Here is a 25036-nt window from a genome sequence, read left to right as displayed (position 1 = left end):
AAATTATTTTTATTTGCTAAATGCCAGAAAACTTAGCAACAATGCAAAGTTATAATTTTTGTAATTTTGATTGTATTTTGTGTTTAAGCCTTTAATTTGAGCAGGAATGACATTTATCTTAACATGACTTTGTTGGAATATTTCATTAAAGTGAGTATTTATTATTCCTAATGACTCAGTGATCATCTTATATTTTATGCTAAACTGCATTTTTGTAATTTTTTTTGTTAAATTAGAGGTTTGTTATCACACCAGTTGGGTGTGTAAGGTGTATGAAAGACATTTTAAAACAACAAATTTTCTTTTGTTTTAGTTTTATCCTGCTGTAGAAACTATAACACCAAATTTTTTTTTAATTAATAACAGTAATAAATGATTAACTGTCATCTTTAGTTTGTATTGTTTTTATCTCCAAAATGTGGTGCTGGAAAAGTTTAACTTAAAAATGCCTGAAAGGTTTTAAATTTTACTGTGTATGTAAACGGCATTAATAAGCAAATTTTTTAAATTGTTTTTTCAACAGTGCTGCTGAGGCAGTGATGAAGGGACAAAGTGATTCAATCCTTCGCTTTCACCAGCAAAATGTTCCAAACTCCAAGTTGGAGCAGGTCAGAAACCAAAACTTAGTTTATTTTATCAGAATGAAAATGTGCAACTTTGTAAAAGACAACAGCTGCAAAATGTGTGTGAGGAATGATTGGTATAGCTAAGTTTATCACTTGTTTCTGTTCCTGTTTTTTTTTTTTTTTTTAAATAAGGAAGGCTTTAATGTTTTGTTTTGCCAAATGTACTTTTTATCTGATTGTGGGGATATGTAAACACCACTGAATTTTAAATCTGGTTTCAGCAGTCTGGTTCCGCTAAAGTCTCATCTCTTCCTCTGGAATACAATTTATCGCTTTAATTCATTACCAAAGATTTCTGTCTAATTTTTAGTGCAAATATCAAATTACACTTGAAATAAGGCAAAACTAACTAACCAGTAACTTTTAAGATTTAGGTCAATAATTCCTTAATATTGATTTTAAAAAATGGTTTCACTGGTAGATTATTTAACTTATAACCAGATATTTTTCCAATAATCTGCCAGTTGAACAAGTACTTTTTAAAAAAATATTAGGAAATTATTTACTTAAAACAAGCTCTTATATTTTGTCGATGTAAAACTTATTATATACCACATTTCCAATAGCTCAACCTGCACTAAGTGCTTCTCAAGTTAAACGCAAAAAAGAATACCGGTAAATAAAATGCATAATAGTGCTACAGTAAAGTATAAAAAAGGCAATAAAACGATAAGAACAGCTAAAGAGCTGTAAGATAAAGTACTTGCTAACTTTTAAGATATTTTCACTAGAAACGAAATTAAAAATACTCTGTACAATTTAGTGTATTTGCAGTGTAGTCTATGAAGTTAAAATATTTATTAATAGGGTGTGTATTTCAGTTTGTTAGGTTTTAATGTCGGTTTTCTTTGCTGCAGGGCTACCAACAAGGGAAGCTCCCTAACCTCCCTGAGAAGGTCAACTCCAGCTGCTCTCCGCTAACCGGAACCCCCAAGTCCCAAAGTGGAACGCCGCGGCCAGCCTCCGCCGGAGTCGGAGGTCCGTCGTCGGCTGGACACTCTGACAGCGAGTCCGGTCAGGTCAGACCTGCCGGGGCTCCCGGCAGTAACAACGGCGCCCCCCAAAGGACAGGTGGACGACTCAGAGAGTCAGGTAGCAGTGCTGAATCGGGTGCTGCCGCCTCTCCGTCTGGAGGCACCAGCATCCTGTCCGCTCATCTGCAGGCTGATGCGCTGCAGAGAGGCGGCAGCAGGCACATGGACTGTCTTTCCAAAGAACAACTCGAACACAGAGAGCGCTCTTTGCAGACTCTGAGAGACATAGAGCGGCTGCTTCTGCGCAGTGGAGAACCGGGAGGCCCAAACTGCGGCGGTACGAACAACCCAACCAACTTGAATAATACAGACAGGAGTGGCGCTGAGGACGGTGAGATTGGTACGAACGCCTCTGGGAATTGTGCTAACGCTAGCATGTTGCCGAAAAAGTACGAAGAGCCTCTCCAGTCCATGATTTCCCAAACGCAATCTCTTGGCGGGCCAGTGCTCGACAACCCGCATTTAGACTCTCACCACAACCTCCCGCCGCCATTGCATCACCAGATGCCCTCGCCTGGAGAAAACATGGCGACCCTGATGGGGCCGGAGGGGCTCACGCGGGAGCAGATGGCGTGGAGGAAGCTTAAGGAGGAGTACTACCAGGAAAAGAGGCGGCAGCAGGAGATTGAGCACCCTGGACCCCCGCAGCACTTTAGAATGATTCCTGAGGCTGGCATGCATGGGGCCCCGATGATGATTAGAGGGCCACCTCCTCCCTACCACAATAAACCTGGAGACCAGCAATGGGCTTCTGGGAATTTGATGCGACGGGGAATCGGTGGGAATGGGAAAGTGTTTGAGATGCACCCGGAGGGGCCGCGGGGCCCTCGGTTCCTGGGTCCGATCCAGAGAGGGCAGCCAGGTGGAGGGGGTTTTCCCGGATCCGTAGAGGGATTAGGACCTCAGAGGCCCGTCCGACCCGGGATGATCTGGCTGGAAGACGTCCCAAACAGCGGCGGTGGTGGTGGACCCTTCCATGGCTGTTACCCTGGCGGAGCTCCCCAACACTTCCAAGACGACGTCGAGCTTTTAGCACGCGAAGAAATGTTCCGGATCATGGAGAAACGGCAGATGCAGGTGTCCAGGTTTGAGCTAGACCGATTGGCTAAACAGCAGCAGCAGGGGAACATGGGGTCAAGAATAATGGACGGATTCGGGGGTGCAGATTTCCCCAACTTAGGAATGGGGCGAGGCCCGCCGTCTGGTCGGGTGGATCCAATGGATTTTCCTGGTTCAAGGGAGATCATGGTGTCACCTGGAGCGTGTCATCCAATGAGAGACTTGGTGGATTCCCCTTTAGGGAGCAATATCCCAATGGGAATGAACCCTCAGATGAACCTTCAGCAGCAGCAGCAGATGATGATGTCACAGAGGCTCAGAGGGGGGCCTTTACCGGACATGTTTGGACCTGGAGAAATCAGCGGAAGAGGTGGGAATAAGGGGATGATGCCTGGACCCGACGGGCCATTCCAGTTCCCGGGTCAAGGTCCCTTCCCTGAAGGACAGGTGGACGGGCCGTTTCTCCACCAACCTGGCCCTGAGATGTTCGGCCCTGACCAGCCTGGACCCAACCAGCTCGGAGCCATGTCTCGGCTCAGCCATTTGCCTCAAACCGAAGGCCTTAGAGGAGCAGATCTCTCTTCCAGGAACGCCCCTGAAATGTCAGTCAGCGTTAACTCCCTTGCCTCTCCATCAGTGCCTCCGCCTCACCAACTCAAGTCGCCATCCCTCAATCAAGAGCCATCTCCTCTTTTACCTTCTCCGTCCGCTCCAGGGCTGAAGTCGCCGCTGTCTAACGCCGGGCACCACCCCGGTTTCCCCCCGGCGTCCGGAGCGGGAACTCCTTGCTCTTCTTCCTTAAAGTCTCCTCAGTTAATGGCGTCCTCCAACCTCGGCTTGCACTCTCCGTCGGCTTCTCCAGGGCAGCTCAAGTCTCCGGCCATGGCTGTTGGTTCTCCCGGCTGGACGTCGCCTAAGGTTGCTCTTCCAAGTCCCGGCGGCCCGACCGGTGGAAAGCCCCTCGGCAATGGAGGAAACGGCTCTACTGAAGCAGGTACACTTTAGTTAAGTTCATAGCATATTTCAGCAACAAGGCAGTTCAAAGTGCTTTACACCATAAAAACATCATACAGTCAAGCAACGAACATTACATTTTGTCAAATGCCATCATCAAACAAATGCATCTCAAATATGTTGACTACTGCTCCACTTACTGCTAATCAGAAGCAGCTCTAAACAAGTTCGTGTTTAGCCTTCATTTAAGAAGGAACTCAGTGTTTCAGCAGTTTTTGGTTTTCTGGGAGTTTGTTCCAGATTTGTGGTGCGTAGACGCTGAATGCTGTTTCTCCATGTCTGGTTCTGGGGATGCAGAGCAAAACATAACCAGAATACCTGAGTGATCTGGAAGGTTGATACAACATCAGGTCTTTAATATATTGTGGTGCTAAGCCATTCAGGGATTTATAAACCAACAAGAGTACCCTTGTTGGTACCCAAGAGTACAAGAGTACCCATTATGTTCTTTTGAACAGTTTAGAATAGGTTTATAGTCTATACAAAACATGTTCATTACATTTGTTTCACGAAATCTTGTTATATATTATGAGATTTTAGTGTGGTCAGTTCTGCATATGTTGAGCACTTTTCAGATTGAGCTTTTTTAGGGCCTTTGGATTTAAAGGTTTGTCACTTTTAATTCAAATAAGTTGCTTCTGGCCACGCGCCCAAACTCGCACATGAAAATTGCTCTAAACAGTTATTCAACCATACATCTTCGAAAAGCAGAAGCAGGAAGTAGTTTCTGGACTGTAAGTCAACAACAAAGCCCTGTCTTTTTCAGCAGCCATTGTACAGCGCATACAGCAGTAAAACCAGCTGACCAAACATTCTGGAACTCAGCTTTGGTTGCTAGGTGACGGGCGGAGCTCTGCTGGGGTTGCTAGGTAACGGGGCAGTGCCTGCTGATTCTTGATGTTACATTTTGTAGGTTCTAGAAACGGCTCATTTTCCAGACAACAGAATCCATTAAATTATTTTCTAAAAAAAAAAACAACAAAAAAACGGCAGGGTGGGTTTTTTTAAGCGCTTGAGCTGTTTTTAGAAGCAGTAGGAACCCAAATGGAAGTACAAAAATGTGCAAAATGTGAATTTTGGATAAAAACTCCCCTTTCAAGTCTATTCTCTGGGCTGCAGGGAGTACGGATTTTAGAAATGGGGTGATGTGCTCCATCTTCCTGGTTTTAGTGAGAAAACAAGCAGCAGCTCTCTGGATCAGCTGAACTCTATTTTTTTATTAAGTAGACTTGTGAAAACACTGTTGCAGTGATTAATGCTTCTAAAGATAAACGCATAGATGAGTTTCTCTAGATCATTCTGGAACATTAGTCCTTTAACCCTGGAAATGTTCTTCAAGTGATAGAAAGCCGACTTTGTAACTGTCTTTGTGACTCTGAAGGTTCAGGCCTGAGTTCAAATCCCAGCAGTTACTTTGCTGCTAATAACATTTTTTTGTGTATTTTGCAGGCCAGCCCCATCCTCCAAGAAGTTCCAGCTCAACGCCCCTTAGCCAACCAGCTTCTATGAATACCAGTATGCCCTTCACTTCCTCCCCGGGTGTAGCGCCATCCCAGAATCCTTTGTCCCTCATCATGTCTCAGATGTCGAAGTACGCCGTCCCCAGTTCGACGCCGCTCTACCACGATGCAATCAAAACAATCGCCACTTCTGACGACGAGATGCTGCCAGATCGACCTCTTCTGTCTGGTGTCACTATTGGAGGTATGAAGATGCCACAAGAGAAACGCAATGTACATTTACACATCAGCATTTAAGAAAAATCAAAACGATCAATCAAGATTAATCTGATTGATTATTTCAATGATCATCAACCAATTTAGTATTTGATCTATCTTTAACTGGATTAAATAAATTCATTTTTAATTTAGTCCAAAGAAATATTTAGGGCTGAAATGATTAAGCCAATTAATCATGATTAATTGGATTAATAACCAATTAATTTGATTAATCAATTATTGCAATAATCGTCGACCAATTTAGTAAGTGATTAATTAACTGGACTGAATTAAACCATACAGGAATGTTTATGGCTGAAATTAATCGAGATTGATTCGATTAATTATTAGTTGCAATATTCGTCAACTAATTTATTAATCAATTAATCATTAACTGAAGTGGAGACTCAAAAAAGGCCATTACCTGAAAAAACAAAACTCTACAAAAATATGTAAATAAGTAAATCTAAAAATATTTAGATTTTTTTAAAATGCACTCTGTTCACTGTTTGGAGTGAAATCAGTAAAGTTTGTTCTGTCCTCCATGTTTTCTCCTTCCTCTCCAGGAAACATGGCGAACGCCCAGATGTCTCAGATGCTGAACTGTCATGGTTCCATCGGACCCCAGAACGAGCCTCAGAGCCCGTTGGGTCTGGTCAGCCAAGGCCAGCAGCATATGTCCCATGATGCCCCTGGGCCTGAACTGGGCATGCCGGCCATGAGTTCGGTCATCATGGGAGGCGGCGCGCCTGATGGGATGGGCCCCAGCAGCGCGTCGCCACTGTCGGCGGGTTTTCCTCGCATGCAGCCGCCCATGCACTCTCCGATCGGAGGAATGCCGCCGAACTTCCCCCAGCCCAGCGACGACATCCTGCCGCATCAGCAGCTGCAGATGCTCAGCAAAGGCCACCATCAGCAGCGCATGCCGCACCCGCCCGACTCCTTCCCGCCGCTGCCTCTGGGCGACGGCCCGGATCTGAGCGAGGTGATTCGGCCGACGCAGACGGGGATCCCGGAGTTTGATCTGTCGCGCATCATTCCGTCCGACAAGCCCAGCAGCACGCTGCAGTACTTCCCCAAAAGCGAGCCTCATCAGAACCCGCACCAGCAGCATACTCCACAGCAGCTGCTCAAGCAGCTTTCCCAACATGGCGGAGGCGGTGGTGCATCGTGCAGCCCGCATCTAGCCAGCCTGCAGAGCATGGCGGAGCAGCAGCTGCCTCCCCACCCTTCGCACGGAGGGATCCGACAGGGTATGGGCGGGTCAAGGGCGGTGATGTCCGGCGGCCCCATGTGTCCACCGGGACACTTGATGGGAAGGACAGGAATGATGCCGCCGCAGCAGCAGCCGGCCATGATGGCCAACAATCTCCTCCACCATCCGTCAGGGCCGTACCCCGGCATGATGCCGCCGCAGCAGCACCCGCACAGCTTGATGGCGCAGCAGAACATTATGATGATGCAGGCGAAACAGAGGAGCATGTCGATCCCGGGGGAGCCGTTTGGACCCCAGGGGCCCATGGTGGGACCACCCCACCCCCAGGCGGCCATGATGGGGCAGCAGCAGCCGCTCAGGCAGCGGGGAATGTCTCTAGACAGTCCGATCGGCTACGGCTCCGGCGGCATGGCCAATATGCCTTTCTGACCCGGCTTCGTACTTACATGAACTTCCCAACACGTCCGGTTTTTGTGTACCGTTATTCCCACCTGAATGAAGTTCCTTCCTTCACATCTTCTTCAGATTAAGCAAAATTTGTGTCAAATGTTTGTGCAGCAAACATTTTTGTTTATGCTGTTTTTAAAGATATTAAAGGTGACATGGTAGATAAAATTCACATTTTGCACTTTTTCATTTTTCCTTCTGAGTTTGTACTTCTAAAATTAGCCCAAACACTAAAAAAAACAAAAAAAAAAACATCCAGCTGCTTTTTGGCAATACGTTAATGTATTTTACGTTAATGTGTTTGAAAAACCTCTGGAATATAAAGTCACAAATCAGCAGGCACTGCCCCGTTACTTAGCAACCCTAGAGAAGCCCAGCCCCATTGCCTAGCAACCCCAGCAGAATTCTGCCCGTCGCCTAGCAACCCAAGCTGAGCTGAAGCGTGTTTGGAAAAGATGAATGTTTGGTTGTTGACTTGCCATCCAGAAACTACAGCAGCTTATTTGGATTTAAAGTCACGGAGGCCCTAAAACGGCTCATTCTGACATTTTAAAGATATTCATAAATGTTTCCAGAGGTCATCAAAGGTCAACCAGCCAGTCTACATTTACAAAACCAAACAAAATTGATACAAATTAACTGCTATGCTTGTGCAGCTAAAATATTTAGCACAGTTGATAATGATTTTTTTTGTGCTCGATCTTTGATGACCTCTGCAAACATTTAATATTTTTTACATTTTGCTGCACAAACTTTAGACACCAACCTCATTTCATGTGAAGACGGATGGGGGTGGGGCAACTTCACTCTGGTGTTAATCCCATATATGTCTGAGTGATCTCCAAGTTTTCTGGGTTGAAGCTGATTTTAAGAAATGTAAAAATTTCAAAGCACTGTAACACTGTTCTATAAATTTGAAGCCATTTTCTAAATAATAAAAATACTGTAAATTGTGTAAATTTCAACAAAATCTGTGTATTTGCTTGGTGACGGTCGAGAGGAGTGCCTCAAATTTTTATTTGTTTTAATATCATTGATTTATTTTTTTTCCTCCAATTAAAAAAAAACTTGTGAAAATAAATTATATATAAATATATAATATATACTTGCTGTATATAAGATGCAATGTGTGATTGTTTGAAGTTGTTCTGTCTGTGTTTTAATAGAAGTCTACAAATAGAATAATAATCTCTGGAGTTAATTTGGTTATTGTGTTTATTTATTTAGGCAACAGTTATTTGTCATATATATATATATATATATATATATATATATATATACACATAAAAAAAACTTTAGCTACAATACAAGCAAATAATACAGTTTATTACAGCCGGATACCTTTTATCCATACAGTAAATACAAGATTGTGAATACAGAAACAGGAAATGTTGAGTATATTGATATATATATGTCATAGCCAATAACTGATGTTTACCAATTTCATACATTTTGTTACCTTTTCCACACCCTGGGAAAAAGAAACCACACCGCTGACTTAAATTAAATTCCCCACAATCCTTTATTGCATCACATGATCAAATCCTTTTTCTTTTTTTTCGAACTGATGTGTAAAAAAAATTACCAATACTAGCAATGATATATTTTGCATCCCTAATTTTATAACCCTTTAATATGGCATTACTTAAAAAATATTGTACCTTTTGAGATGTATTTGTAGCTGACTTTTTCACACAAATTAAGCTGAATTTCCAATGTTCTATTCTGAGGAAATTTGGTATTTTAATGAAAATAAAAACCTTCAAACAGTTGGTTGCACAGTCAACCAACCGATCCAAAGGAATAAGAAACAAGGTAAGCTACATTAAAGTACATTTTTAGAAAATTTACAGTCAAATGTCAAAGCATTCTAAAGAGAATTTCCATAATTCATGAAATTACTAGACTGAAAACAGATGGAATCATTGGAAAACATGGTTACAAAACGGTAGCACCAAGGGACAGGCCAACCTGAATCTAAAAAATAATTACAGAACACATAAATTAACATTATTAATCGATTAACTTAATATTCAGTGCTATTTAAATTCTGACATCCTTAAATAATTATGAAATGGTTTACTTAGTGGTCCGTTCATGCTAAGGAGATGAGTTCAAGACTAACTAGAAATTTTTGAGACAAAAAAAACGTAGGAATTTCTGAGTTTGAGAAGTTACAAATTTGCTAGAAATTTTTTTTTTTAGATTAATTTCAGAAATGTTTAAAATACTTTTACATTTTTAAGCTCATAAAATTTTCATGTTTATAGAAAACTTCTGAGATTAATCTCATTTTTTTTTTCAGCAAATTTGCAACTTTTCAGAAATTGTCATGTTTTTTTCCAAGAAATTTATTAGATTAATCTCAAAATTTCTAGGGAGTTTGCATTTTGTTCCTAATATTAAGATTAGGAACAATCTTGGCGGGGGTCCACTGTGTACGTATTTTTACATACAATGCCAATTCCTTACCGTTTCCCTGTTTCGGCCCATTTCGTGCCCTTTATGGGCCCCATATGTAAAGGCATACGTACACTAGACTAGCGTACTTCCCTCCGCGCAGGTCTGCGCATGCTCGACACGGACTCAAACTGGACGTTTGGTGTCGCACTGTGAACTGCTCGGCGGGAAACAGTTCAAATCGAACTGTTTTGTTTGTGACACTGAGCTGATAAGTTTTGAGAATCGGCGCCATCTTGTGGGAAAATGACGTCAAAATTTGAAGCGTTTCTCACGAAAGAGACATAGCAACTTGGAAGATACATCAACGACTTTCAGAGAAACGAAAAACCCGTGGAGGAAAATGCTTGCGCTCTGGGTAAGGATTAGACGCCGCGTAAGAAATTAGTATGCTCGACTGAAAAATGTACAGTACGCCTGAGTTTGTGGGAGCCTTAAATGTAAATTGTAGCATACGGCTGGACAACATATGTACGGAGCCCTCCATGGGACATGGGGATTTTTTTTTCTTTTGCGTTCCCTCGCAATAATCTACTGATCAGTTCATGAGGCATAATTGAATACTGTAAGCCTTTTTTACAGAAGTACTTTCTGCTTTTAATACAAGCTTATAAGGTTTTTCCATGGACTATTGAGTTATTATCGCGGTCATCTGATTGTGTCTCTGTTGTGTTCGTGTCTAAATGGTTTATATGGCTACTTTCTGTGCCGTTCTTAGCCTTAACAGACATAAACATGCAGTAAATAAATCGATTTTCAATCAGTTTTTTGCACCAAAGAGTTAATAATAATAAACACGTTTTATTATTATAAAACACAGCAAACTAATGGTGGTAGACGGCCACACTGGGTTAACTGGGGGAATCTCATCTGTCCGTGTATAAATCAACTCCAAACCTCTTCTTTGTTCTGTCACAATTATTAATTTATAAAATTTTTATTTTCATGCTCCAAATTTTGCGAGGACTGACCACCCCGTTCACCCGCTTCCTCACACACGCAAAGCCAGCAGCCAGTAACCTTCCCATTCATACTTGATGACGTCACGCCCACATCGACACGCCCACCACCAGGTGTCAAAGCCGCTGCTCCTGTCATATCAATAATTACTTATTTCATTCATATGGATCTTACAGAGCCTCAGTGAAAAGTTTTTGCGACGGACGCAAAACTTTTTGCGAGGGAACGCAAAAGAAAAAAAAATTCTCCATGTCCCCTGGAGGGCTCTGTACATATGAATCGACTTCAGGAATTATTATTGATATTTTTTTTGTTTTAAATATTCGAAATACTGCCAAACTGGTGGCGTAACGTTTCCTGTTCGTTTTTAAGCAGCTGAGACACAGTGCTAGTTACTTAACCGGTTTTTGTTAGGTAATCAGTCAATTAATTAGTTGATGGCACAGATGTCACAGTAACCAATAAATCAATTAATCGCATGATAAATTAAAACACAATAATTTCCATTTGCATAATTTATTATTTTTATCTTTTCTCTCAGCTAGACCTTTATTTTAAGGATAATTTTGCTTACAGATACTTCATAATTCATTTTATTTGTTGTTTCTGTTGTTTTGTTTATTTATTTTGGATATTTAAAATGTCTTCCAGTTCCAGTGTTAAATATTCATTAGCTTTTCAAGTTTATTGATCTTTGAGAATGTGTTCTTGCATTATTATGCCATTATTACCACCATATTAGTTGAAAATGGAATCACACAACAATATTGTCATTTATCACAATAACGTCTGGGACAATTTGTTATTGTGACAGGTCTACCACCAACCTTACTTAGCTAGCCATCAGAGGTTGAGCTAATATTCAGATGTATTATCTATTGATATTGAGATATATATTGTTCTTGATTTATTGGTCCAGCCCTATTGGGTAGCACTTTGGACTAGATAAATCTGAGTTGTAAGTTAGTACATGACCATGCTGTTCGATGTCGTTCCATCAGAAACAGACGGTCTTCCGTAATTTTGAGCTTTGACAAACCGCAGGCAAAAGCGGCTGCAGCCCAGACGACACAGAAGATGCAAAAGCTCGTTACGAAACTGCACCCCAACAAACGCGTACAGGAACGGGTTGAGGCAGCAGTGTGAGACACCCAGACTCTCTGTCACAGTATGAGCTTGAGCTAGGACTAGTTTGGGCCAACAGGTGTCACTCTTTACGACTTCCAGTTCAGCGAGAGTTTTCATCAGCGAGGTGATGTTGTTGGGTAGCCAGCAGACACAAAAGACAGTGGTGACGAGCAAGGCCAGCCGGATGGCTCCCTTCTTTGCTTGGCTTTTCTGACTCTTGAACAAAGTGATGACAAGTGCAGTATAACAGTAACACATGACAGCCAGAGAGAAGAAAAAGCTCACATGATGCAAGAACCTGTTGGCCAGAACCCAGTTTTGCGCATTGATTTCATAACGATAATAATCGCACTCGGGCAAGGAGTCATTTTTGCTTGACTTGACGGAGAGAAAGACGGCATTGGGCAGTGACAACAGGAAACAGATGAGCCAAAGTGATGCGCAGGTCAGGTGCACTCTTTTTGGGCGTCGACTTTGCATACTGGGGATTGCGTGGACGATGGCCAGATACCGATCGAATCCAATGCAAGCCAGGAGGAAACTCCCACACAGGAGGTACAGGTTTCTCAACACGCCATAGAGCATGCAGAAAAACTCCCCGAACAGCCATCCTGCGACGCTTTCGACCACGTTGAAAGGCAGCGTGAATATCAGTATGAGGTCGGCCAGGGCGAGGTGCAGCAGGTAGATCTCAGTGATGCGCAGCCGACGGTGACGCTTCAGGAGGATGGTGACCATCAGGCCATTTCCGACCAAACCCACGAGGAAGATGAGGCTGTTGAGGACCGGGCTGAACACGGAGTAAAAGTCTTGGAACATCAACTCTTCGTCATCGCAGATGAAGTCTTCTTTATTATCTGTGTTATTGTCATAGCTGTAATATTCATAGTCTGTGTCCTATGAAATAAAGAACAAAGAGAATTTTGTTATGACACCGCAGCGGAATAAGAGTCATTAGGTAACAGATAAGCAGACTTGAACCCTGCAGTCGTCTCAGTCGGATCGGTTTCCGAAAGCTCTGAATGTGCCAGATTGTTTCCACTTCCTCTTTAAAGAGCTATTTTGAGTAGCAAAACATCCATAGCGTCTAAAGGAGAACTACTTTCTGTAATCATCTGCAATGGATTCACTTGCTTCAAAAACACTAAATATTACCAAGAATTTTTAATTTGGTTTTAGTGCAAATGTCTTAATACAATTGAAATAAGACAAAACTAACTTACAAATAGCTTTGTAGCCAGATATTGGAGCTTGTTTTAAGTCAATAATTCCTCAGCATTGATGGAAATGTCTTAGTTCCACTGGTAGAATATTCCACTTGCAACATGGGAAAAATGTCCTTTTATAAATTAAATAATCTGAAACTGGAACTAGAACTTTTTCATCAATATAAAGAAATTATTGACTTAAAACAAGCTCTTGTATCTTGCTGAAAAGTTACTTTTAAGCTAGTTTTGTATTTTATATATATCTTTTACTGAGATATTTTCTTTGGAAACTAGTCCAAAGGATTTTGTGTTTTTGCAGTGTATATCAAGTCTATTATAATTTATTACTATCGGAAAATCCACAAAATTTAGTTACACGCCAACTGTTGATCCAAAATTCAGAGTATTTTGAAATTATTATTCTTCGCCCGTGATGATCAAACTTCATCAGATATTGGAGATGTGATTGGTCCATCCGTTTCTAACAGAGAACAATGCTGTCAGACTGCAGGTTTATCGGTGGTTCCTAAAGTTTCTAAGGCTGCGTTCATACCAGTCCTGTTTAGTCCGCTTTAATCAAATTGCAGTTTGTCTACAAAGTCCAGTTCATTTGTGGAGGTGTGAATGCGCAACCAAACTCTGATGTGGACCAAAACAATGAACTCTGGTCTGCCTACAAACCTTGGTCTCAGTTTGGTTGACGTGAACTCTGGTGCAGTTCAAATGCATGTGAACGCCAAGCGGACCGAAATCACTCCAAAAACAGGAAGTGGACTACAGCGCAGGGCATTCTGGGTAAATATAACCAAAACAAACGTGCTAGCCTAGCTAGTCAACCGCATGCTGTAGAGGAATATAATTATATTAATAGTTATATAATTATAATAGTGTTGTTGGTTGATTCACATTAAGATATGTTTTACTGAAAAGAAATGTACTGGCTCAATCTGACCTAGAAGTCAGAAAGGAATTCAGATCGGAGAGATGTTTAAATAAACAATCACCAGTGAGGGAAAGGTTAAGTTGTTGTGCAGGAAACTTCTGGCAAACGTCTTTTCCTGCTTGCGTGCGAAGAAGTCGGCGAGGACTAGGAAAAAATCTTTGTTTGGACAGAAGAACTAACAATTTGACTAAAGGTCTTCCGATGCAGCAGATTCAACTTCCACAAGGTCAGCCCAGAATTCTCGGAACTTCCAACACACATCGCCAGAAGTGAGGTTCAGTAACGCTATTGGTCAGAAGCTTTACAATGAACAACAGTAGGGCTGGAATGGTATAAGAACTCGATGTCAGAAGTAAGAGACAAGACATTTTGGATTCTGAGACGAAGAAAATGAGACGATGAAAATGTAATGTGTGAATCCGCAGATGTGCATTAGATGTCTTCCTGTTTATCTATGAGCAGAGAGAATGGAGTTTGTGGATCGTTTCTTATTTCATGAGTTTAGCACCTTTAAATTCCTCAATAAGGCCACTCCAGTTTTGTTTGTTTACATTTCATAATGAAGGAAGTTGTGGACGTCTTCAGACGTTTTCCTGTCGTTTCTTTCGTGATTCTTGGTGCAGCGCCTCCACAGGCGAGGAGGGGAACAAGTTTTTCAAACGGTTAGTTTCGTTTAACTCAGTGCATTGTGAAAAGGAACCGCTACAGCTGAAAATGTAACAAGTGGGACTTTGGTCCCCAATCGAACCAAATATACCGGAATATCAGGCGTGGAACCACCCTGACATGCATACTCACCACTTTTCATCTACTACATTCTCCTACTACTCTCCACTTTTGCAGTTAACCTCTGGTTTTTCTCCCCATATTAATTATACTTCATCTGAGATTTGTATCATTATGTTTTACCTTTTCTCTCTTTTTGACAATATTACTAAGAAGGCTAATTGTCGCTATGGTTACTATGGTTGCCATGGTTACTCCAGTTTAGCTATGTTTTTCTCCTAGATTAAATGACTTGTGCCTGTGTCAGTACTTCTCTATGTTTTCTGTCTGCTTTTTCTCAAACTTCCAGTATAAAGTTGAGTTTTTATTAAGACGACGTTTGTTGTAAATTGGTGCTATTTAAATAAACTTAAGAATTGCTTATAAAGTTACATTAATTAACATCAAAGATTTGAATTAACTACCCCTCCCGACCCCACTGAGGGAAAAAGGGTGCAAGAAAATGGATGGATGGATGGATGGATGGATGGAATGGATTTGAATTAACTAGATAAAAAGAAATCTTTGTCAACTAAGAAATGAATAAAATATAATCAGTTCATCTTGAACAACTTGATCTTTACAATTTTGGCTGCTACTTTTAATTTGGTTCATTCATAAAGCTGGAAATGACAACAAACAGCATCCATTTTATACGCAATAATGTGTAAAAAGCATATAAATAAATCTGATTATGTGCATTATTTCCTCTTTCTCCGCTATATCAGAGAAATCAACCCCTCAGCACATTTTTTTTAAATATTCAACATGCTTTGGAAAAGTTCTTCTTTTCTGGTTGCTTGGTTAAATAACAGGAAACAAGCAGTGCACACCTAATTTGAATAAATCACATATGTTTCATACATCTTTCCTGTCTAGGTTTACTTAACACATTTAAGCAACAGGGCAATTTAAAGGAGAAAATAACAAACAAGCAAGAAATAATGCATTTCAGTTGCAAAATAAAGAAAAAATACAAATATTGGGTTTCCAGTTTTAAAATCTGTATTGGTTTTAACATTAAAGTATAAAAATTCAGGTAAATCGACTTAAATTATAAAATGAATCCACTATCTGGAGATTAAAAAAAACACTTAAATATACTCTAAATGATGAATTAATCAGCGTTATTTTGAACGTGTGTTAAAGTCTCACCATGCCTCCAGTGTAGGTCTTTGTGAAAGCCATGACGACGCGGCGGGAGATGATCGTTTCACACTTCTGCAGCGACAAAGCGCGCACACTTCCTCTTATGCTTTCCTTTTAAATGTGCCCCCAAAGCTTTCTGTTGGGTGGAGACACGGAGAAGAGATTTAGCAGCCGAAAAAAGATTTTTGCAGCGGATACACGAGCAGCGATGCGCAGCCACAGCGACACTGTAACGCAAATTAAACGTTGTGGACTCAAAAGTAGATGTAGGCCAAAAAAAACAACCTAAAATTAAGCAAATATTTATGGTAGATGCAGAACTTGAAAGGGATTTTTGCGACTGTGTATTAGGGCCGTTGTAGATAGAAAAGAGGAGTAAATTTTTGCCAAAAACTTAGAAATTTTGTGATTAATCTCAAACATTTTAGAGAAAACTTGAAACATTTTCTAAAAAAATAAAATAAATTTAAGAATTTTTTGTAACATTTGAAATTAGAGGCAGACTTAAACGGTGTTGACCTTCTTTCCCTTTAAATGATGGGTGTCCAAAGTGTGGCCCGGGGGCCATTTATAGCCTTTACACTTAATTCAATACGACCTGCAGACGGAGATTTTTAATTTGCAATCAGGGTAAAAATTGTTAACATGATTTTCTTACACAGGAAAATGTAAAGTACAACAGAATGTATTTGTATTTTCATAACCGAGTTTTAACAAAACGTAAAACTTGATTTTTACTGAAAAGTCGACTTTGCTGCAGTCAAATCAGCTTTTAGTCTTTCTTAAAAATAGGCTAAATCTAGTGAGCGTTTTAAACCAAAGTGAACCAAATCCTGTTCTTATTACTGAACATAAATTTATTCAATTGAGTCCAAAAAAAGGAAGACTAGATGCCTTTCTTTTAAATACACAAAATGTGCAAAATGAAAGTAGCACTAAGTAGTAAATTTGTGCCTAAAATCTCAGACGTTTTCTAAAAATAAAAAAAAATAGATTAATATCAGAAATTTTCTACAAAAAATGTGAAAATTTGTGAATTTCAACTGTCGAAATTTTCCAGGTTTTCTGAAAAATTTCTGAAATTAGTCTCTAAATTTCTGAGTTTTTGGTGAAAATGTTCTCCTTTTTTTCTGTCTGTGACGGCCCTGATGCACCGTCATTAATATCCCTTTAAAGTTTCGGCCATACAATAAATACCAGGCTTCTTCATTTGCTTAACTTTAGGTTGTTTTGTTTTGACCTGCGATTTTCCCCACTTTTCTCTGTTTCTTTTCTTCTTACTTTGTTGTCTACGTGGTTGTTAGATTTAAAATAAACCCAAAACAAGTTTAAAGTTTCACGCATCCAGTGGAGCTTAATGGCGAAAGCTGCAATGCTCCACTTGTGAAAGTAAAACTGTTTGACCTTGATTACTCAAATAACAATTTTGAATGCAGCACTACAAGACAGGACTTGTTCAGTGAAATAAAACTAAATAAAACAATTCAGTATTTAAAATGAAATCTACTGACCAAACTTTAAGGAGACTTTGTCTTTGTTTCTTTTGGGAAGAATGGTAGTATTATCACTTTTTTCTGTGGCAATATTCAGAGTTTTGTTTGATTTTTTACCTTAACTGTTTAAATATTAAGTCACTCACTTTGTTTCAGGGGATTTTAGAGTCTGTAGCCTCCAAACATCAACACAAAGTTTGGTGTTTTGGAAATTACTTAGATGTGAAGAAACGTGTTGTTTGCATGTTTGAGGTTTAAGTAAAACAAATGGGGGGTGAACGTGAATTACTTTTATGTTTTTAAATATGTGAGAAACAAATTTAATTTCAATTTCACAATTAGTCACCATCTAGTTTCTCTGTGCGTGCGAGGACTGAGGCAAACATAGAGGACTAAAGAAAATGATACAAGTTTTATGTGTGTGGGGTCGGTTGGACCCCATTTCTACATACAAGGATTAAAAACCTGATGAAATGCACTGAAGTGTGCAAAAAGAAAAGTATAAAAATGCTCAAAATGATTTTTGGAGGCGACAGGCTGGCATTTGCTCTGAAAGCACGATTATTTTTGCAAAGCTTTGCATTAATAAACTCCTATTGGCTGGCATCACACGTCTGCAAACCGCTACAGCGAACCCTGAAGGTCACGGGTTGAAGGTGTGAACAGAACCACATCATCTGCAGATATCTGAAGTTTCGAAACCAGACACTGTGAAACGCCACAAACAAGTTGAATTCTTCTGAAAAAGTTCCACACACTGAAGATTTCTTATCGTAGCAATGTGTAGGGCTACCAGAGGTACGTCTTCCTGTTGGAAATACATTTAGAGATGCTACGGAGCTGCTGGCATGTTTTTCAGTGTAGCTTAAATAAGTTCAAACACCTTAAAAACATTCATTCTGACTTTGATCATTTATGTGGAGAGCCTTCCTGTGATCTGCTCGGTGCCACTGAACTCGACTTTCACTTCAAGTTATGCATGCCCCCAGTTTTCTTTTGGTCACATAAAACACGATCACCAGAAAACAAGTAGGTATTTATAAATAGAGAGACAAATACAGTGTTGTTTTCACAGCTTTGAATAGAATATAAATGTGCTTTATTGTCCAAAAGTGGTGAAATTCAGAAAAATTGGAGTATGGAGGAAGGATCTGTGATAATGCTAATTTCTGCACCCAGGATGCAGCCATCTGTAGCAAAAGCAGCTCAACAACAAAACCAGTTCAGGTATACCTGAAATTTTAAATGTGTTTAGTGTAAAAAATAATGTAAAATCTATATTTAAATGTAACTTTTTGATTTTTTTCACCAAGGTAATTCATGTAGAATATAGATACTCAAAAAATTAGGACTTCTTTAGAAAGTAAGGCCGATTAAATGTGTACAAGTGACCTGTTGTGTTTCCTTGAACAGATTAGGAGAACTCTACGGGTGATACAAAACAAAATCATTCTTAGATTATGAGATTCTGGTCAGCTCAGTTCTGCCTATGTTAAGCTGTTTTAGGGCGTCTTGTCACTTTAAATCCAAATCAGCTGCTGCTGGCCATGCCCCCCAACTCAACAGATGTGCAATTATACAACCGTACATCTTTGAAAAGCAGAAGTAGAGCCTGCTGCACAACCAGCAAGAATGCAGCAAGTGGTTTCTGGATGGTCGTTTCCAGCAGCCATTGTACAGCGCCTGCAGGGGAGCAGTTGAGACCAAATGGAGGAACAAAAACATGCAAAATGTCAGTTTTGCATAATAGATCCACTTTAAACTTTACAGATACAATCATTTTGCTGGTGCGAAATAAACATTTTGTCATATTTCAAATGTAAATTTGTCTTTATCTGTTCTGAACATACTTTCTTTGAAACGCGGTGCATTTTCAGCATTAAGCTGCAGCTGCCTGCTGCTTTCATTATGAAAACATTTGGAGATATAAAACCATCTTTGATCAGTGTTTTCAGTCACAGTTTGCTTCATTTTTCCACACAAATTATTTTGTAAAAAAAAATCTGCTTACAGAGAATATTTTCTAGACGTGGTCCTGAAATAATTTATGAAAGTAGTAAGACTTTGTCAACATCTGTTGTGTTCACCAGTCTAAATATTACACAGTTTATCATGTTTTAGCTAAATATACTAGTTTGACTTTGTGAATAATTCTAACCTCTATTAAACTACAAAATCTATAATTTTGTGGCCTATTTATGGTATTTTGGTGCTAAAATGTGTAATAAACACCTGAATCAGAAATTGAGAATAGCCGCAGTTTTTATGCCATTTTAATGGTTTATTGTTGTTTTTTATTTTTAACCTGTTTAAAGAAAATCATCACTTATTTTATCTTGGTAATGACATGCGAAGTGAACCTGCTTTATTTCTTCGTGGTTGTGAGATGATTCTGCTCTGGAAATGCCTCATTCTCATATTTTCCCAGTTTCATAAGTTGGTATCACGGTTCGGCCACTTGGGGACGACAGAACAGGAAGTGAAGTCATGCATGTCAAACTTTGAGCTGCTGTTCGTGACAGGACATGCTAGTCTTTAATTGCTGTCTGGTTTCTGGTAAAAAGTTATTTTTTTTGTTGCTGAGTTTCTGGCTGTACTTCTTGTGGAGAGAGAAAACAGTTTTAGCAGGAAAGGTGTTCAGCAACACGAGAGCAGCTAAAAATCATTTTAAATTGATCAATGGAAAAAAGAGTTCATTTCTGCCAAAAACAAACAGAAATTTTCTAGAAAAATCTAGAAAGTGCCTGAGTTTGAAATGTCCAAAATTTGCCAGAAAAATAAATAAATAAACATCAAAACTTTTATATATATATATATATATATATATATATATATATATATATATATATATATATATATATATATATCCCAGACATTTTCTGGAAAATCCCAAAAATTTGTGTGTTAAAAAAAACTAAAATTAATCTCATACATTTTTTAGAAGAAAACAAGAAAATTTCTAAGTTTGAAAAGCCGAAAATTTTGATTATCAATTTCCTTGTTTTTTGAGAAAAGCGTTTGGAAAGTCAAAAATTTTCCAAAAAATATCTCCTAAAAATTTTGATTCAGAATTTTTTGAGAGAAGAAAAAGGAAACATCTGAATTTGAAAAGTTGAAAAAATTGCCAAAAAAATCTCTGAAATTTTTAATTATTCTCAGGAAATGTCAAGAAAAAAAAAAACAGGAATTATCGTAGTTTGAAAAGTCAAAAAAATTGTGTTTTAAAAGTTTAAAATTGTTGTCTTTTCAAAATCTGAAAATTTACAAAAGTCAAAAAGATACTTTTTTTCTCAAACATTTTTGAGATTAATCTTAAAACAAACAGTTGCTCTACTCTTGAAAATAATCGGAAAAATACAGTCAGAATAGAAACGTTAAATGAAGATTCCCGTCCCTGACAATCATCTCTATAAAAGCTCAGAGACATTTTTTAAAATAAATAACAGACAAAAAGAGCACCGTTTTTACCACAAAGTGACAGAAATATTCCTGAAGAAGGAAACAAATAAAGGTAAGATTAGACATCCATCCATCCATCCATCCATTTTCTTCCGCTTATCCGGGGTTGGGTCGCGGGGGCAGCAGCTTCAGAAGGGAGGCCCAGACTTCCCTCTCCCCAGCCACTTCTTCCAGCTCCTCCGGGGGAATCCCAAGGCGTTCCCAGGCCAGCCGAGAGACATAGTCCCTCCAGCGTATCCTGGGTCTTCCCCGAGGCCTCCTCCCGGTGGGACGTGCCCGGAACATCTCACCAGGGAGGCGTCCAGAAGGCTTCCTGACCAGATGCCCAAGCCACCTCAACTGGCTCCTCTCGACGTGGAGGAGCAGCGGCTCTACTCTGAGTTCCTCCCGGATGACCGAGCTTCTCACCCTATCTCTAAGGGAGAGCCCAGCCACCCTGCGGAGGAAACCCATTTCGGCCGCTAGTATCCGTGATCTCGTTCTTTCGGTCATGACCCAAAGCTCATGACCATAGATGAGGGTGGAAACGTAGATCGACCTGTAAATTGAGAGCTTCGCTTTTTGACTCAGCTCTCTCTTCACCATGATGGACCTGACCCGGAGAAGGCACTCTACCCTTTTCCAGCTCAAGACCATGGCCTCGGATTTGGAGGCACTGAGCCTCATCCCGGCCACTTCACACTCGGCCTCAAACCGTTCCAGTGAGAGCTGTAGATCACGATCTGATGAAGCCAACAGGACCACATCATCTGCAAAAAGCAGAGATGCGATCCTAAGGCCACCAAGATGGATCCCCTCAGCACCTCGGCTGCGCCTAGAAATTCTGTCCATGAAAGTAATGAACAGAATCGGTGACAAAGGGCAGCCTTGATGGAGCCCAACTCTCACCGGAAACGAGCCCGACTTACTGCCGGCAATGCGGACCAAACTCTGACACCGGTCATACAGGGACCTGACAGCCCGTATAAAAGGACCTGGTACCCCATACTCCCGGAGAGCCCCCCTCAAACCCCCCGATGTCTATGCGATATTGCAGAGTTGTGTGAGCCAACACAACCCTACAACATCCAGAGCCTTAAGGAACTCCAGGCGGATCTCATCCACCCCCGGGGCCCTGCCACTGAAGAGCTTTTGACCACCTTGGCGACCTCGTTCCCAGAGATTGGTGAGCCCAACCCAGACTCCCCAGGCTCAGCTTCCTCAACAGAAGACATGTTGGTGGGATTGAGGAGGCCTTCGAAGTATTCCGCCCACCGTCTCACAACGTCCCGAGTTGAGGTCAGCAGCGCACCATCCCCACCATAAACAGTGTTGGTACTGCACTGCTTCCCCCTCCTGAGACGCCGGAGGGTGGACCAGAATTGCCTCGAAGCTGTACGGAAGTCTTTCTCCATTGCCTCTCCAAACTCCTCCCACGCCCGAGTTTTTGCGTCAGCAACCACCCGAGCCAAATGCCGCTTTGCCTGCCGGTACCCATCAGCTGCTTCTGGAGTCCCACAGGTCAAAAAGGCCCGATAGGACTCCTTCAGCCTGACAGCATCCCTCACCAAAGGTGTCCAGCAACGGGTTCGAGGGTTGCCGCCGCGACAGGCAATGGAGGTACGGAACATGGTCCACTCAGACTCAATGTCCCCCACCTCCCCCGGAACGTGTTCGAAGTTCTGCCGGAGATGAGAGTTGAAGCTCCGTCTCACAGGGGACTCCGCCAGACGTTCCCAGCAGACCCTCACTACACGTTTGGGCCTGCCAGGTCTGACCGGCTTCCTCCCCCACCACCGGAGCCAACTCACCACCAGGTAGTGGTCAGTGGAGAGCTCTGCACCTCTCTTCACCCGAGTGTCCAAGACATACGGCCGCAGATCCGATGAAACGATGACAAAATCGATCATCGAACTGCGGCCTAGGCTGTCCTGGTGCCAAGTGCACATATGGACACCCTTATGCTTGAACATGGTGTTCGTGATGGACAATCCGTGATGAGCACAGAAGTCCAACAACAGAACTCCATTCGAGTTCAGATTGGGGGGGCCGTTCCTCCCAACCACACCCCTCCATGTCTCACTGTCATTGCCCATGTGAGCATTGAAATCCTCCAGTAGAACAAGGGAGTCCCCAGGAGGGGCACTCTCCAGCACCCCCTCTAAGGACTCCAAGAAGGGTGGGTGATCTGAACTGCTGTTCGGCCCGTAAGCACAGACAACAGTCAGAACCCGTCCCCCCACCCATAGGCGGAGGGAGGCTACCCTCTTGTTCACCGGGGTGAACCCCAATGTACAGGCGCCAAGATGGGGGAAACAAGTATGCACACTCCTGCCCGGCAGCTCTCACCTTGGGCAACTCCAGAGTGGAAATACGTCCAGCCCCTCTCAAGGAGACTGGTTCCAGAACCAGAGCCATGCATCGAGGCGAGGCTGACTATTTCTAGCCGGAACTTCTCAGCCTCGCACACTAGCTCCGGTTCCTTCCCCACCAGAGAGGTGACATTCCACATCCCAAGAGCTAGCTTCTGCAGCCGAGGATCAGACTGCCAGGGTCCCCTCCCTCGGCTGCCGCCCGTAACACATTGCATCCGACCCCTTTGGTCCCTCCGACAGGTGGTGAGCCCATTGGAAGGGGGACCCACGTCTCCTCTTCGGGCTGAGTCCGGCCGGGCTCCGTGGGTAAAAGCCCGGCCACCAGGCGCTCGCCATCATGCACCACCTCCAGGCCTGGCTCCAGAGTGGGGCCCCAGTGACCCGCGTCCGGGTGAGGGAACGCCAGATCCAAAGTTATTGGGGTCTTTGGGCTGCGCTTTGTCTGGTTCCTCACCTAGGACCTGTCTGCCTTGGGTGACCCTACCAGGGGCATGAAGCCCCAGACAGCATAGCTCCTAGGATCATTGGTACACTCAAACCCTTCCACCACGATAAGGTGGCAGCCCAAGGAGGGGTAGGGTTAGACATTTTAATTAAAATAAAAAAGGACAAAAAGATGTCAGACAAGGAAAAAACTCGAATTGTTAAACAGGAATTGATTAAAGAATAATTCAAGATTTTAAATAAGGTCAAAATTAAAATGTGAGCTTTGTATTTCAGAGCAGTTTTACTGAGCTATGCAGCCCACAAGTTGAAATGCGGCCAAAATTACTTTCAGATTTAAACACTTTCTCTGATATAAACACTGATGTTAGTCACCAAATGTACAGAACTTACTGCAGTCATGAACTCACAGCAGTTGGAGGATAACTGGCGACCACAGTCCCTCTGCAGGAATGTCTGGCTGCGCAGCCTGGCGCTCGCCAAGAAATCCCGGCTGCAGACCGCAGAATGCCCGGGGCGGCGTCCAAAGACTACAGCGCCCTCTGGTGGGAGAACTGAGACACAGCAAATCCGGCTGCAGCGTTATTACTGTTAGAGAAACAAACTCAGGGCGTTCACAACGAAGCTCGGGACACTTTCTGGAAAAAAGAGAGTTTAAAAAGTCTAAAGTTTCTAGAATAAAATTCAGAGTTATTTAGATTAATCTCAGAAAAAAGAAATGTCAGAAATCGGCAAGAAAAAAAATAGAAAAAAATCTCAGAACTTTCTAGAAAGGAAAAAAAATACTAATTCCGAGTTTGGAAAGTTTAAAATTTGCTTGAAAAGGTTCTGAAAATTTCGAGAATAATATCAGAAATTTTGCAAAACAGTTTCAAATGTAGAAGATTCAATGTCAATCATGTTTTTATTATTTAGTTTTTTAAATACCAAGATTTGTACAAAACTTTGCATTTTTGTCTGACTGATGACATCATTTTGTACAAATAAAATCGGGTGTTATTATGTACTAGTACTAAGGTTAGTACATATAAGCATTATTTTAAAATAAATATTTAACTATGTGTTTATTTACATATAATACTTTTTTAAAAAAGAGCTGAAGTGGTTATAAAAAAATCTGCAAAATATGCCAATTTTTTTCTTTTTAGAATAATCGCTAAAATACTTTATAACTAAAATAATTGCTAGTTGCAGCCCTATTTTGTTTCCCTTTTATCTGTCGTTTATGTCACAGGAGAGCAGAAAACTTCACTCAGGTTAGAGTAAAAAGTATCTATCCAAGAAATTACTTAAAATCAAAGAATCAGACAGACCAAAACATAAAGTTCAGTAGAAATTTGTGTATTTTTTGAGGACAAAAATTACAATATTTCATGTAAGTAACAAAAAAATAACAAAATCAGGCAATAGAAAATGTTTCCAAATCAGTTTCTTTCAATAAAAAGCTCATGAAACTTGCATGAAAATACACACACACGCAAAATTGCGATTTTAGCTTTTGTTTAATAAATAATAAACACTTTAACGCTTACACAGTTGCGATGTTGACATTTTAATCT

General features: G+C 41.2%; 2 protein-coding genes across 3 annotated transcripts in view; one reads left to right on the top strand and one right to left on the bottom strand.

The window, feature by feature from the left end:
* Nucleotides 1–7286, top strand: part of bcl9l (bcl9 like) — a 36768-nt gene extending 29482 nt beyond the window's left edge. For both annotated transcript variants that reach the window (XM_008426438.3, XM_008426439.3), the window contains 4 exons: nt 524–608; nt 1484–3713; nt 5183–5437; nt 6018–7286. In XM_008426438.3, coding sequence (XP_008424660.1) covers nt 524–608; nt 1484–3713; nt 5183–5437; nt 6018–7096 — 3649 coding nt within the window. In that variant the 3' untranslated portion in view covers nt 7097–7286. The remainder of the gene's footprint in view (nt 1–523; nt 609–1483; nt 3714–5182; nt 5438–6017) is intronic.
* Nucleotides 7287–8419: 1133 nt separating this feature from the next.
* On the bottom strand, nt 8420–16698 carry cxcr5 (chemokine (C-X-C motif) receptor 5). The gene is made up of 2 exons (XM_008426437.3): nt 15734–16698; nt 8420–12559 (listed from the first exon to the last, which is right to left on the bottom strand). The coding sequence occupies exons 1-2, from the start codon at nt 15764–15766 to the stop codon at nt 11498–11500; spliced, it is 1095 nt and encodes a 364-aa protein (XP_008424659.1). The 5' UTR covers nt 15767–16698; the 3' UTR covers nt 8420–11497.
* Nucleotides 16699–25036: the final 8338 nt, after the last annotated feature.

The sequence above is a fragment of the Poecilia reticulata genome, chromosome 13 (assembly GCF_904066995.2).
Source record: "Poecilia reticulata chromosome 13, P_reticulata-male-v2, whole genome shotgun sequence".
NCBI classification, from domain to species: Eukaryota; Metazoa; Chordata; class Actinopteri; order Cyprinodontiformes; family Poeciliidae; genus Poecilia; species Poecilia reticulata.
The sequence above is the reverse complement of the archived record's forward strand: the minus strand, read 5'-3'. Positions and strand labels throughout refer to the sequence as shown.